Source organism: Sapajus apella, unplaced genomic scaffold (assembly GCF_009761245.1).
Source record: "Sapajus apella isolate SASKATOON/1434 unplaced genomic scaffold, GSC_monkey_1.0 scaffold10, whole genome shotgun sequence".
Classification (NCBI taxonomy): domain Eukaryota; kingdom Metazoa; phylum Chordata; class Mammalia; order Primates; family Cebidae; genus Sapajus; species Sapajus apella.
This window is the reverse complement of record NW_022436950.1, coordinates 8,274,888-8,287,705: the sequence shown is the minus strand read 5'-3', so window position 1 is coordinate 8,287,705 and position 12,818 is coordinate 8,274,888. Positions and strand designations below refer to the sequence as shown.

General features: G+C 45.2%; 2 protein-coding genes across 4 annotated transcripts in view; one reads left to right on the top strand and one right to left on the bottom strand.

The window, feature by feature from the left end:
• PDE6D (phosphodiesterase 6D) overlaps nucleotides 1-7,875 on the bottom strand; it is a 56,648-nt gene extending 48,773 nt beyond the window's left edge. For both annotated transcript variants that reach the window (XM_032277929.1, XM_032277930.1), the window contains exon 1: nucleotides 7,261-7,875. In XM_032277929.1, the coding sequence (XP_032133820.1) occupies nucleotides 7,261-7,310 (50 nt within the window). In that variant the 5' untranslated portion in view covers nucleotides 7,311-7,875. The remainder of the gene's footprint in view (nucleotides 1-7,260) is intronic.
• Nucleotides 7,866-12,818, top strand: part of COPS7B (COP9 signalosome subunit 7B) — a 28,974-nt gene continuing 24,021 nt past the window's right edge. For both annotated transcript variants that reach the window (XM_032277927.1, XM_032277925.1), the window contains exon 1: nucleotides 7,866-8,075. The gene's annotated coding sequence lies outside the window, so the exon portion shown is untranslated. The remainder of the gene's footprint in view (nucleotides 8,076-12,818) is intronic.

The window sequence follows — 12,818 nt, the reverse complement described above, 5'->3', positions numbered from 1 at the left end:
TTTTTTTTTTTTTTTGAGACGGAGTTTCGCTCTTGTTACCCAGGCTGTCAGGCTGGAGTGCAATGGCGCGATCTCGGCTCACTGCAACCTCCGCCTCCCGGGTTCAGGCAATTCTCCTGCCCCAGCCTCCTGAGTCGCTGGGATTACAGGCACGCGCCACCATGCCCAGCTAATGTTTTGTATTTTTAGTAGAGACGGGGTTTCATCATGTTGACCAGGATGGTCTCGATCTCTTGACCTTGTGATCCACCCGCCTCGGCCTCCCACAGTGCTGGGATTACAGGCTTGAGCCACCGTGCCCGGCCCATCATATTCATTTAATCTATTCAAAATAACAATAAAAATTCTCAAGTCCACGAATGAGGAAACAAGCTACCAATCACAATCTACATGAAATGGGGCTATGTGAGTGGTATGTCTGGCTGCTTTCCAAGAATTTGGGTTGATAGACAAAAACTATATTATGGGAAATAATAAACGTCAATTTCATTTTTAACATTTGGCCAAGGCAATTGTATTTGGGAATACTGACATTCGAGAGAAGTCCTATAGTCGACTGTTCTTAATAAGTCTACTATTCTTATTCTTTATTCTAAGTGAGTAAATAAAAGATGTAAAGCCAATTATTTTTTGATGGGAAGCAAAGTCAAAGATCAAGGTACTATGAGAAAGGATATAGGGGGCCAGGCACGGTGGCTAACACCTGTAATCCCAGCACTTTGGTAGGCTGAGAAGGGCAGATCACGAGGTCAAGAGATCAAGACCATCCTGGCTAACATAGTGAAACCCCATCTCTACTAAAAATACAAAAAATTAGCCGGGCATGGGGTGTGTGCTTGTAGTGCCAGCTACTCGGGAGGCTGAAGTGGAAGAATCACTTGAACCGGGAGGTGGAGGTTGCAGTGAGCCGAGACTGTGCCACTGCATTCCAGCCTGGTGTCAAAGAGAGACTCTGTCTCAAAAAAAAAAAAAAAAAAAAAAAAAAAAAAAAGGATATAGGGATTCCAGGACCAAACTCTGTAGGGGAGAAGAAATGTAAGAACACAAGTAAAAGGTGCTTTCAGAAACCTTCTGAGCCAAACTCTTTTTCCTAACCTGCTGTAAATTAGAATGAGACTCATTTTCTAGACAAGATAAACATGAGGTACACATCAATGCTTATTTCTTCAGAGGCAAAACAGAAATACCATAGTTTTTCTATAATAAAATATAACTAGAATGAAGGCATTGGTTATATCTCAGAGAAATAAGTGGCTTTACAATCATATTAACACTATTGTCATTATCGTTATTATTTTTGAGATGGAGTCTCACTCTGTTGTCCAGGCTGGAGTGCAGTGGCCCAATCTCAGTTCACTGCAACCTCCACTTCCTGGATTTCAAGTGATTCTCCTGCCTCACCCTCCTGAGTAGCTGAGATTACAGGTGCACACCACTACACCTGACTAATTTTGTACTTTTAGTAGAGACGGGGTTTCACCATGCTGGCCAGGCTGGTCTCGAACTCCCAACCTCAGGCGATCTGCCTGCCTTGGCCTCCCAAAGTGCTGGGATTACAGGCATGAATCACCACACCTGGCCTGTCATTATTATTAATAATTGTTAATAAAATGAATGGCAGAAGATATTACTTACTATGTGCCAAGCATTGAACCAAACATCTTTTATTCAGTTTCACTTAAATCTCAAAACAATCCTCTGATGATATGAGATACAGATGTTGACACTCAGAGTCTGAGTGTTCTGCTGAGAATCACAATAGTAAAGGCAGTAAGTCTAAACCTTGGAAGTGAGCCCATGCTTTCAACCACTGTGCTATAAACTCTACTACAGTTATGTTAAAACATTCAATAGATAACCATTACTGCCTACAGACACTACGAACACACATAAAGCAAATGAGAATGCCCCTTTCCCTCAAAGTTGTGAACATTGAATATTATCTTTTTTTTTTTTTTTTTTTTTTTTTTTTGTGAGATTGAGTCTCTCTCTGTTACCCAGGCTGGAGTGCAGTGGTGCAATCTCGGCTCACTGCAACCTCGGCCTCCTAGGTTCACATGGTTCTTCTGCTTCAGACACCCTAATAGCTGGGATTACAGCTGCCCATACCATGCCCAGCGAATTTCTGTATTTTTAGTAGAGACAGGGTTTCACCACGTTGGCCAGGCTGGCTGGCCTTGAACCCCTGACCTCAAGTAATCCACCCACCTCAGCTTCCCAAAGTGCTGGGATTACAGGGGTGAGCCTGGCATCTTTTTTCTTTTTTTTTTTAATGTATTTTTTTTTGAGTCAGAGTCTCGCTCTGTAGTCCAGGCTGGAGTGCAGTGGTATGATCTCAGCTCACTGCAACCTCTGCCTTCCGGGTTCAAGCGACTGTCCTGCCTCTGCCTCCCAAGTAGCTGGGATTACAGGTGTGCGCTACCACATTTGGCTAATTTTTTGTATTTTTAATAGAGAGGGGGTTTTACTACGTTGGGCAGGCTGGTCTCAAACTCTTGGCCTCAAGTGATCTGCCCACCTTGGCATCCTAAAGTGTTGGGATTACAAGCATGAACCACTGTGCCTGGCCTAATTTTTTAAAAATTTTATTTTCATACAGTGCCATTCTCAGGATATGAATATTATCAATCTTTTAAATTTTTATCAATTAATTGGGAATAAGGAGTCTATTATTATTACTATTATCATTATTTTAGACAGGGTCTCACTCTGTCACCCTGGTTGGAATGCAGTGGGACATGATCTTGGCTTCACTGCAACCTCCACCTCCCAGGTTCACGTGATCCCCCCCACCTCAGCCTCCCAGTAGCTGGGACCACAAGCATATGCCACCACATCTGGCTAATTTTTGTGGGTGTTTTTCTTTTTGTAGAGGTGGGGTCTTGCCATGTTGTCCAGGCTGGTCTCAAACTCCTAGGCTCAAGCAATCCACCCTCCTCAGCTTCCCAAAGTGCTGGGATTACAGGCACGAACCACTGTGCCTGGCAGATATATATATATATTTTTTTTTTTGAGATGGTGTTTTGCTCTTATTGCCCAGGCTGGAGTGCAATGGGCGATGTCAGCTCACTGCGACCTCTGTCTCTGGGGTTCAAACAATTTTCCTGCCTCAGCCTCCTGAGTAGCTGGGATTACAGGCATGTGCCACCATGCCCAGCTATTTTTGTATTTTTTTAAATATATATTTTATTGCATTTTAGGTTTTGGGGTACCTGTGAAGAACATGCAAGATTGCTGCATAGGTACATACATGGCAATGTGGTTTGCTGCCTTCCTCCCCATCACCTATATCTGGCATTTCTCCCCATGTTATCCCTTCCCATCTCCCCATCCCCTGCTGTCCCTCCCCTAGTTCCCCCCCACACACCCCAGTGTGTGATGCTCCCCTCCCTGTGCCCACGTGTTCTCATTGTTCAACACCCGTCGATGAATGAGAACACGCAATGTTTGATTTTCTGTTCTTGTGTCAGTTTGCTGAGAATGATGGTTTCCAGGTTCATCCATGTCCCTACAAAGGACACAAACTCATCGTTTTTTATGGCTGCATAGTATTCCATGGTGTATATGTGCCACATTTTCCCTGTCCAGTCTGTCATCGATGGGCATTTGGGTTGGTTCCAAGTCTTTGCTATTATAAATAGTGCTGCAGTGAACATTCATGTGCATGTGTCCTTATAATAGAACGATTTATAATCCTTTGGATATATACCCAGTAATGGGATTGCTGGGTCAAATGGAATTTCTATTTCTAGGTCCTTGAGGAATCGCCACACTGTCTTCCACAATGGTTGAACTAATTTACACTCCCACCAACGGTGTAAAAGTGTTCCTATTTCTCCACATCCTCTCCAGCATCTGTTGTCTCCAGATTTTTTAATGATCGCCATTCTAACTGGCGTGAGATGGTATCTCAATGTGGTTTTGATTTGCATTTCTCTGATGACCAGTGATGACGAGCATTTTTTTCATATGTTTGTTGGCCTTATATATGTCTTCTTTTGTAAAGTGTCTGTTCATATCCTTCGCCCACTTTTGAATGGGCTTTTTTCCTGTAAATCTGTTTTAATTCTTTTTAGATTCAGGATATTAGCCCTTTGTTAGATGGGTAGATTGCAAAAATTTTTTCTCATTCTGTTGGTTGCCAATTCACTCTAATTTTAGACTGTTTATTTTGCTCTTCAGAAGCTCTGGAGTTGATTAAGTCCCATTTATCTATTTTGGCTTTTGTTGCCAATGCTTTTGGTGTTTTAGTCATGAAGTCCTTGCCTATGCTTATCTCCTGAATGGTTTTGCCTAGATTTTCTTCTGGGTTTTTATGGTGTTAGGTCTTATGTTTAAGTCTTTAATCCATCTGGAGTTAATTTTAGTGTAAGGTGTCAGGAAGGGGTCCAGTTTCTGCTTTCTGCACATGGCTAGCCAGTTTTCCCAACACCATGTATTAAACAGGGAATCCTTTCCCCATTGCTTGTTTTATTTTTGTATTTTTAATAGAGATGGGGTTTCTCCATGTTGGTCAGTCTGGTCTTGAGCTCCCCATTTTACAGATAAGAAAATTGAGGTGAGGTTAAAGCAGTTGCTTATGGACACACAGCTAGGAGTGCAGGGCGAGAACTCCAGTGCAGGCAATATAGCCACAGGCCAGTATAGCTCTTAACCACTATGCTACATTACCTCTTCATGGATCTAGGGATCCAGGAGAATACCAATTAAAACAAGATCTCATTTGTTGTGCAAACTGGCAAATAAAAAAGACTGACCTAGTCAACAGGTCAACTGAGTACTATCAATATTGTTGGTGGGAGAACATAATGGTGCTCTTTTTGTAGTGATAAACTATTCTTACAGAAACAGATACTCTGAAAGTTCAGAAAATCTATTTACCCAATAAAAAGTGGACAAGAGTCAGATAGTTCCTTACTAAAACATTTTAACTTTTTTTTTTTGAGATGGAGTTTCACTCTTGTTGCCCAGGCCGGAGTGCAATGGTACAATCTTGGCTCAAAGCAACCTCCGCCTCCTGGGTTCAAGTGATCTCCTGCCTCAGCCTCCTGAGTAGCTGGGATTGCAGGCACGCACCACCACACCCAGCTAGTTTTGTATTTTTTGTAAAAACAGCATTTCTCCATGTTGGTCAGGCTGGTCTCAAACTCCCGACCTAACGTGATCTGCCCACCTCGGCCTCCCAAAGTGCTGGGATTGCAGGTGTGAGTCACTGCACCTGGCCAACATTAATTTTACTTATCCTGAAGGTAGCAGCATATCCTAACGTTCCTGCTTTTCTTTTCTCTCTTACTCCCCAGATGCCTAATAAAGGCTACCACAGGATGAGCACACCACTGCTCTCATGCTAACTTTTTGATGTGGCTGCTTCCCTTGTGCTTCAGGGTTTAATTAGCTCAGGTCAAGCTCTCCCTGAAAGCCTGTTTCTGGATGCGCTTAACATCACTGAATCGGTTGATTCACTTTTCCTTCTAGTGGGCTGACACAGATTCTGCTTTCTACTCTTTTCTGTATTTGTCTCTTACCCTCTTTCTCAACAGGTTCAAGAGCCAAGACTGAAAGTGAGAAGCTCAAACTTTTTTGCTTGTTCAAAAGCTATTAAAAAGACCTTTCTTCTTTCAGCAATATGGTTTTTCCAATCAGATGAAAATGCTGCTTCTGAAACCTCTCAGCCTCTCAATTCTCCATAAACTCTGGTTTACTGCCTACACAGCATGTTAAGTAACAATATTATTACATTGTTACATGTTAAGTAATAATATAATTACTTGAGGGAAAATAAAATCCATGTCATAGCTTTTCTAGCACTTTAGTCATCCCTATATACCTATATGATCCATTATGGAGAGAAACACAGAAACGCATATGGAGCTAAAAGAGGCTGCCACTAAACCACTACCTAAAAGTACTTAAAGTTTATCATGAATGGTAGTATGCAAAGGGGATACAGCCTTTATTTTTTAAAAAAGCAAACATCAATTTCCATTTGAAAAATCTCACTTGTACTTTTTGCACTGTGATCTAAAATGTATTACCAACTTAGTTTCTGATCATAGCAAAGCAATTAAAATTTGTAAGGGTGACATAGACATTGTGAAAACACAACAGCAGACCAAGAGAACAGTGCACTAAACCTCCAAGGGAGGAGCCCAAAAGTGATGACTACCTTTTCACCGCGGGTGGAATTTAAGAGCGTTCCACACTATAGATTACAGACAAGATGTATGAAGAGATTAAAGTCGGCGGGAGAATGGAAAATGTGAAGATACAAGTTTGCATTTTTTTTCATTTGCATCATATGGTGACAGCCTAACACACTCCACGAAAACACAAAGCTTCCTTACCACAGCGAGGAGAGGTTGCAAAAGCGGCACCACAACAGGCCCGAGGCAATGATTTTTCTACCCCACTCTATTCTAGCGTTGCCCCAGCGACATCACACCATTGCTGGACAGCTCCACCACCGCCAGGCGTTAACCACACCGACAGGAGCCAGCAAAGACACCTCGGCTAGGAGTCCCAGAGCGAGGCATCCCACACCCAAGCCTACGGTCCCCATCTAGCCGGAAAGAAAACCGAGGCGCTGAGGGGGAGGCAGTAACCAATGCCTCAGAAGGCCAAGAGTGTTAAGACAAGGTCGATCTTGGACTTCTCTTTCCCCACCTCCCCCAACTACTCCAGCCCCGGAAGAAGCCACAAGTTTGGAAGAGAAGTTGTGGAAACCAGACAGGGGTGGGGTGCGGTGCGGTGGGGGACCTGAGAGAGTTTTAAAAAGCACTGCTAATTGTCCCACACAAGGTCGCCCGCTCCAAGTCACTGTTCCCCGCTCCCCAGGTGGGCTTCCCGCCAGAGGGCTTCTAGCTTGCGAGATCAGCCGACCGCGCCCGCTCAGCCCTTCCCTGCGGGCCGCAGCTCCCTCCCGGCCTCTGGGTCCCGGCCGGGGATCGGAATCCAGCCTGCCTCTCCGACAGCGTTTCCGAAGCCCGGCGCCTCTCGCAGCCCCGTCCCCCAGGCTCCACTCTACCCACCCGCCACCCCCCGGGGCTCCCGTCAACGTCCCGGTCCTTCCTCCGGACGCCCCTGGGGCCGCCTCTTTCGCCCCGTCCCTCCGGGGGCCCGGCAAGCTGTTCCTTTCCTTTCCCCTCCCGTGGCCCTTCTTCGGTGGGACCCACCTGGCGCGGTACCCGTCCCCTGCCAGTCTCCTCAGGGAGCGGCAGTCTCCCAAGTCCTCCCGGCCCCGCCCCGCTCCCGGGCGGATACAGTTTGAAGCCCCTCAGGATCTCCCTGGCCCGCTCGTCCTTGGCTGACATGATGCGGCGGTCGCCGCCCGCGGCTTTCTCACTCTGGTCGGCGGAGCCTCGCAGACGGTGCCCAGGAGCCGAGGATGGAGCCGCAGCCCGGCCTGGAGACCTCGGGAGAGCAGCAGTAGCGGTCAGACCCGGACCGGCCTCTCTCTCCCCTCAGCTCCCGCTCCTGATCCCTTCTCCTTCCCTCAAGCCTCGAGTGCCCTACTGGAACCAATGGAAAGCCCGCCTTGGCAATTGGCAACCCAATCAACCAATAGGAGCGCGCAGCGGCTTCGCAGGGGGACTGTGAACGTCAATGGGAAGGGCCCACCCCGGGAAGTCCCAAAGGACATAATATTCATCTGGTGTTGTTGCCTAGAGTTTGTCCCAGCGGAGGGTTGCCTTCGGATATGCAGAGGCTTTAGGGACCTGCTCCCGCCGCTGAGCACACTAACAGTCTGAGACGGCAGCTAGTTGCACTGTGCAATGCGACAGACTACATTTCCCAGCATTCCAGCGACGCACTCGGGGACCACAGATCCCAGCGCACCACGAAGAGGCCCGGGGACTACAAATCCCAACATCCCCTGCACTCGGTTCCTTTATAACTTAAGGCTCCAGTGTGCCGCGCAGTGTGCACAAATTCATAAACCCGCCAGCTGAGTTGGTGGTTTCGGAATCCCGAGACTTGAAACCAGGCGGGAAGACCCTTCTCACCCTCCAAAGATGACAGCCCGCAGACAGTTAACTTCTGTTTACATGGAACTCAGACATCTTCTGCAAATCATGGTAAGGCACCAAACAACAAACAAAAACACTGATTGAACCGTGAAAGATAACAAAATGACTTCTTCAAGTCTGCTTGTTTGTTGGTCTCAGGCGCCTTTTACGTGTTTTTCAGGGGTTTTTGCTGTATTCCTGCTTTGGACCAGGACAGCTATGGATTGTATACTCAATATCAATACAGAAAGGGACTTTGCTAATCTACCCCGGTTTTACGTTTGAGGAAACTGAGACCCAGAGAGGCGAAGGGATTGGTCACAGATCACAGCAAGTTCGGGCGGAGTTAGAATTCGGCCCTAAGTCTGCTGACTTGCAGTCCGGACTCTGCACCACACTAAGGAGGGGATATTTTTAGCAGGATGGCAATGTGAATTATTATTCTCCTTGAACGGTTTTCCCACCCAGTGTTGAAACACCCAGATATTAGGTAGCATTTATTTGGTGATTTCTTGTAAGTGAGTGTGATATTTATTTATTTTCAGCCTAGGTAGGACTTGGTGTTTTGTTCATTGCCACTCAAAGTGACATTTAACATGATTTCAGGAAGTAGGTAAAATTGCAGTGTGAGCCACAGTTTCCTTGGAGACCTCCTATGTCCTTCTCTTGGCCTTCCTTCCTCTGCCTGTCCTCGCTTTCACCCATCTGGGAACTCACCCAATTTTTTTCTTCCATGTAATTCAACAAACATGTTTTCAGCCTGTTATTTGTCAGGCACTGAGTGGGTAAAAGGTGAAGGACATGGTCGCTGCCACCAGGAAGATAAACAAAACATCTATTTAGAGAAATAAGGAGACTCCACTGAGATTCAAGATGGAGTGTGGTAAAATGGCATAAAGAAATGACATCAGAATGCTAAGGAGGCCCTGATAAAAAGGTTCATTGCAGCTGGCAAAAGTTTAATGAGAAGGTGGCATTTGAGCTTGAATTCTTTTTTTCATGTTAAAAAAGTTTTTGTTAATGAGGTGTAACATACATACAGTAAGGGAACAATTTTCACATAGGTATACGCCCCTGTCCCTGCTGCCCAAATCAAGATAAAGGACATTTCTAGCACGCCTAGCGCTCCTTCCCAATCAGTATTACATTCTTACATACTGAGATAATCACTTTTCTGACTGTATCACCATAGATCAGTTTTGCCTGTTCTTGAATTCCAGTTAAATGTAATCATAGAGTATGTACAGTATGTGTCTGGCTTTTTAACTTTGTCAGTATTTTTGTGAAATTCATCCATGTTGTGTGTAGCCTTTTAACTGCTGAATAGTATTCTGTTGTATGTGTATACCACAATTTATCTTTACCACTTTTGGTGGGCATTTGGGTTATTTTTTTGGACTATTATTAGCAAAGCTGTAGTGAGCATTCTTTTTTTTTCTTCCTCCATCCCTTTATTTTGAGCCTTTGTGTATCCTTGCATGTGAGGAGCATTCTTACATGTATCTTTTTGTAGACACTTGCACACACTTCCAGGATAGGAATTGCTGGTGTGTAGGGAGGGTTTGCACATGATCAGTGATAGTAGACATTGCTAGTCTTTCAAAATGATTGTACCAATTTACGCCTTCACCAGAAATATGAGAGAGTTCTAGGTGCCTCTTATCCTTGTCAACACCAGATGTTTGCTGTCAGTCTTCTTAATTTTAGCCATTCTAGCTGAATGTGGTATCTCATTAAGGTATCTACGTTTTTCCTGATGTTGAGTACCTTTCAATATGCTTCTTGGCTAGTTGAATGTCCTCCTTTGTGAAGTGCCCATTCTTTTCCCGACTTTTAAAAATTGGGCTGTCTTCTTACTGATATGTAGTTCTTTACAGTCTGGATATGGAGTTCTTTGATATATGCTTTGCAGATGTCTTTTCCAAGGCGTAGCTTGTCTTTCCATTCTCTTACTGGTGTCTTCTGAAACAAATTATTTCAAGGGATGGGGTCTCTGCTATGTTGCTCAGGCTGGAATGCAGTGGCTATTCACAGGTACCACTACAACCTTGAACTCTTGGGATCAAGTGATCCGCCTGCCTCAGCCTCCCAAGTAGGACTATGGGTATACTCCACTGCATCTGACAAGCAGAAATTCTATTTTTTAGATGGAGTCTTGCTCTGTGGCCTAGGCTGGAGTGCAGTGGCGCAATCTAGACTCACTGCAACATCTGCCTCCCGAATTTAAGTGATTCTCTTGCCTCAACCTCCCAAGTAGCTGGGACTATAGGCTCCTCCCACCATGCCTGGCTAATTTTTATATTTTTGGTAGAGACAGGGTTTCACTACGTTGGCCAGGCTGGTCTCAAACTCCTGACCTTGTGATCCATCCACCTCAGCCTCCCACAGCACTGGGATTACAGGTGTGTGCCACCGAACTTGGCCAGAAATTCTTAATTTTAACATAGTGCAAAAGTTCCGTGTCTTCTAATATGGTTAGTGTTTTTTGCATTGTATTTTAGAAATCTTTGCTTGTAGAGTTGATAGGATTTTTACAGGAATATATAAGAGCATTACAAAAAAAGAGAGCAAGCTTGAGCACAGGCCTGGTGTCTGAGAAGGAAGGTTTAAGTTGTGCCAGGCATGGGAGTTTGGACTGTGAAGGGGGTGGGGTGCAACAAAGCAAAGCTCCAGGAGTTAGGAGGGAGGCATACTTTGAAGGGCTTTAACTGCAGCCATGGGCTGGGCGTGGTGGCGCACACCTCTAATCCCAGCACTCTGGGAGCCAAGATGGGAGGGTCACTTGAGATCAGGAGTTGAAGACCAGCCTGAGCAACATAGTGAGATCACCCCATCTCTAAAAAAAAAATAGGAACAAATTTGCTGACTGTGGTGGCACACATCTGTAGTTCTACCTACTTGGGAGGTGGAGGTGGTAGGATCCCTTGAGCCCAGAAGTTCAAGGCTGCAGTGAGCTATGATAGTGCCACTGCACTCCAGTCTCGGTGACAGAGTAAGACTCCATCTCTTAAGAGAAATAAACCAAAACACTAAATCCAAATTGCAGGTATGGAGTCTGGACATTATTCTGGAGGAAGTGGAGACATTGCTGAAATTTTTATGAAGTCCAACTAAACTCACTTGTCTTTCTCTCACTTCCATATCTGCCCCTCCTCTTCCATAGCTCTGTTCACCTAACACCAGCTCCAGACAGCTCTGGCCTCGCAGGACAGAATCCTGGGTGTTATGCTCCTTCCCTCTCTCTGTATTCAACTCGTCACCAAGTCACCAAGTCCTATAGATTCTTCAGTCTAAATGTCTCCAAAAATATCACTTCTTTTTCATCCCTAATGGCCACTACATTTGTTTTTATTTGTTTGTTTGTTTTGAGATGGAGTCTTGCTCTGTCATCCAGGCTGGAGTGCAGTGGTGCAATCTTGGCTCACTGCAACCTCCACCTCCTGAGTTCAAGCGATTCTCATGCCTCAGCCTCATGCATATCACCATGCCCAGCTAATGTGTATCACCATGCCCAGCTAATTTTTGTATTTTTAGTAGATATGGGGTTTCGCCATGTTGGCCAGGCTGGTCTTGAACTCCTGACCTCAGGTGATCTGCCTACCTCAGCCTCCCAAAGTGCTGGGATTACAGGTGTGAGCCACCTTGCCCGGCAGTTGCCACTACCTTTGTTTGAGATCTCACAATCTTTATCTAGAATAAATCAGTCACCTCACTGGAGGTTTTCCCTGCCTCCAGTTTTCTCCACATCCAATCCATTCCTATAGCACCTAGCATGATCACTCTAAAAAGGCAGTTATTCATACCTCTTCTTAGCTTAAAAAGCCTAAGTAGTTCCCCAGTACCTGGCATGTGGATTCCAAGACCCTTGATGACCTGACTCTAGCTGTGTACTCCTCATTTCTCACTCTTGAACCCTGGAGTCAAGCCACTCTGGGTTTCTTTTTGATATTAGTATATGCTGCACAGTGCAAGCCTGTGACAATGGGCACTACCTGCCTTTTTTCCACTTTTTGCCTATTTTTACTTCCCCAACCTCTTCTCTTCTGTGCTTCCAAACTGTTGTCATATCTTCCTCATAGCGCTTAACACGTTTTTGGGGAGTAAGAACCTTGTTTTATCTTCATATAACTTTCCAGGACATAATAGGTGCTAAAGAAATGTTTTTGAATAAATGAATGAATGGGTTGGTGCGAGGTGCCTTTGCATCTGTCCTCTCTCATTTCTGCATTCTAATGCACAATAGGCAAATAGGGCTTTTTTCTCTCATTTTCAAGACCTGAAAGACTGTGGTGTATACAAGAATCAGTTTGTGTTCAATTATGTGGCACTTCTTAGCCATCTTCCCAGGGGAGTTGGTAAGCACCAGATGCAACGCTATCAATGACATTTTGGTCACAGAACATTGTTGGCTCAACCCATCTCTTGCTTATTTTAAAACATTTTCTGCATAGAGATTAAGAACATGGGCTTTGGCCTCAGATAGCTTGGGTTCCAAAGCAAGCTTTGTCACTTTCTGACTTTTGGACTTAGTTAACTCACCTGAAAAATGGGAAAAATAATACTAGCCATAGGTATGAGAATTCAACGAGATAATGCATGTACAGCACGTGGCATATGGAAAAACGCTCAATAAGGGGTAGGTAGCAGGCTTTATGTATCTGCATGCCCAGGGGTAACGCAGTCGCCATGGGGAGCTCCTGAGAGAGTGCAGCCTAAGGGGAGGTTTTGGAGCCCGGGATGGCGAAGGCGACGATTGGGCGGCAGTGCGGGCTAGGCCTCATTCCTCTCCTCTGGCCCCCAGCCACCCCCACC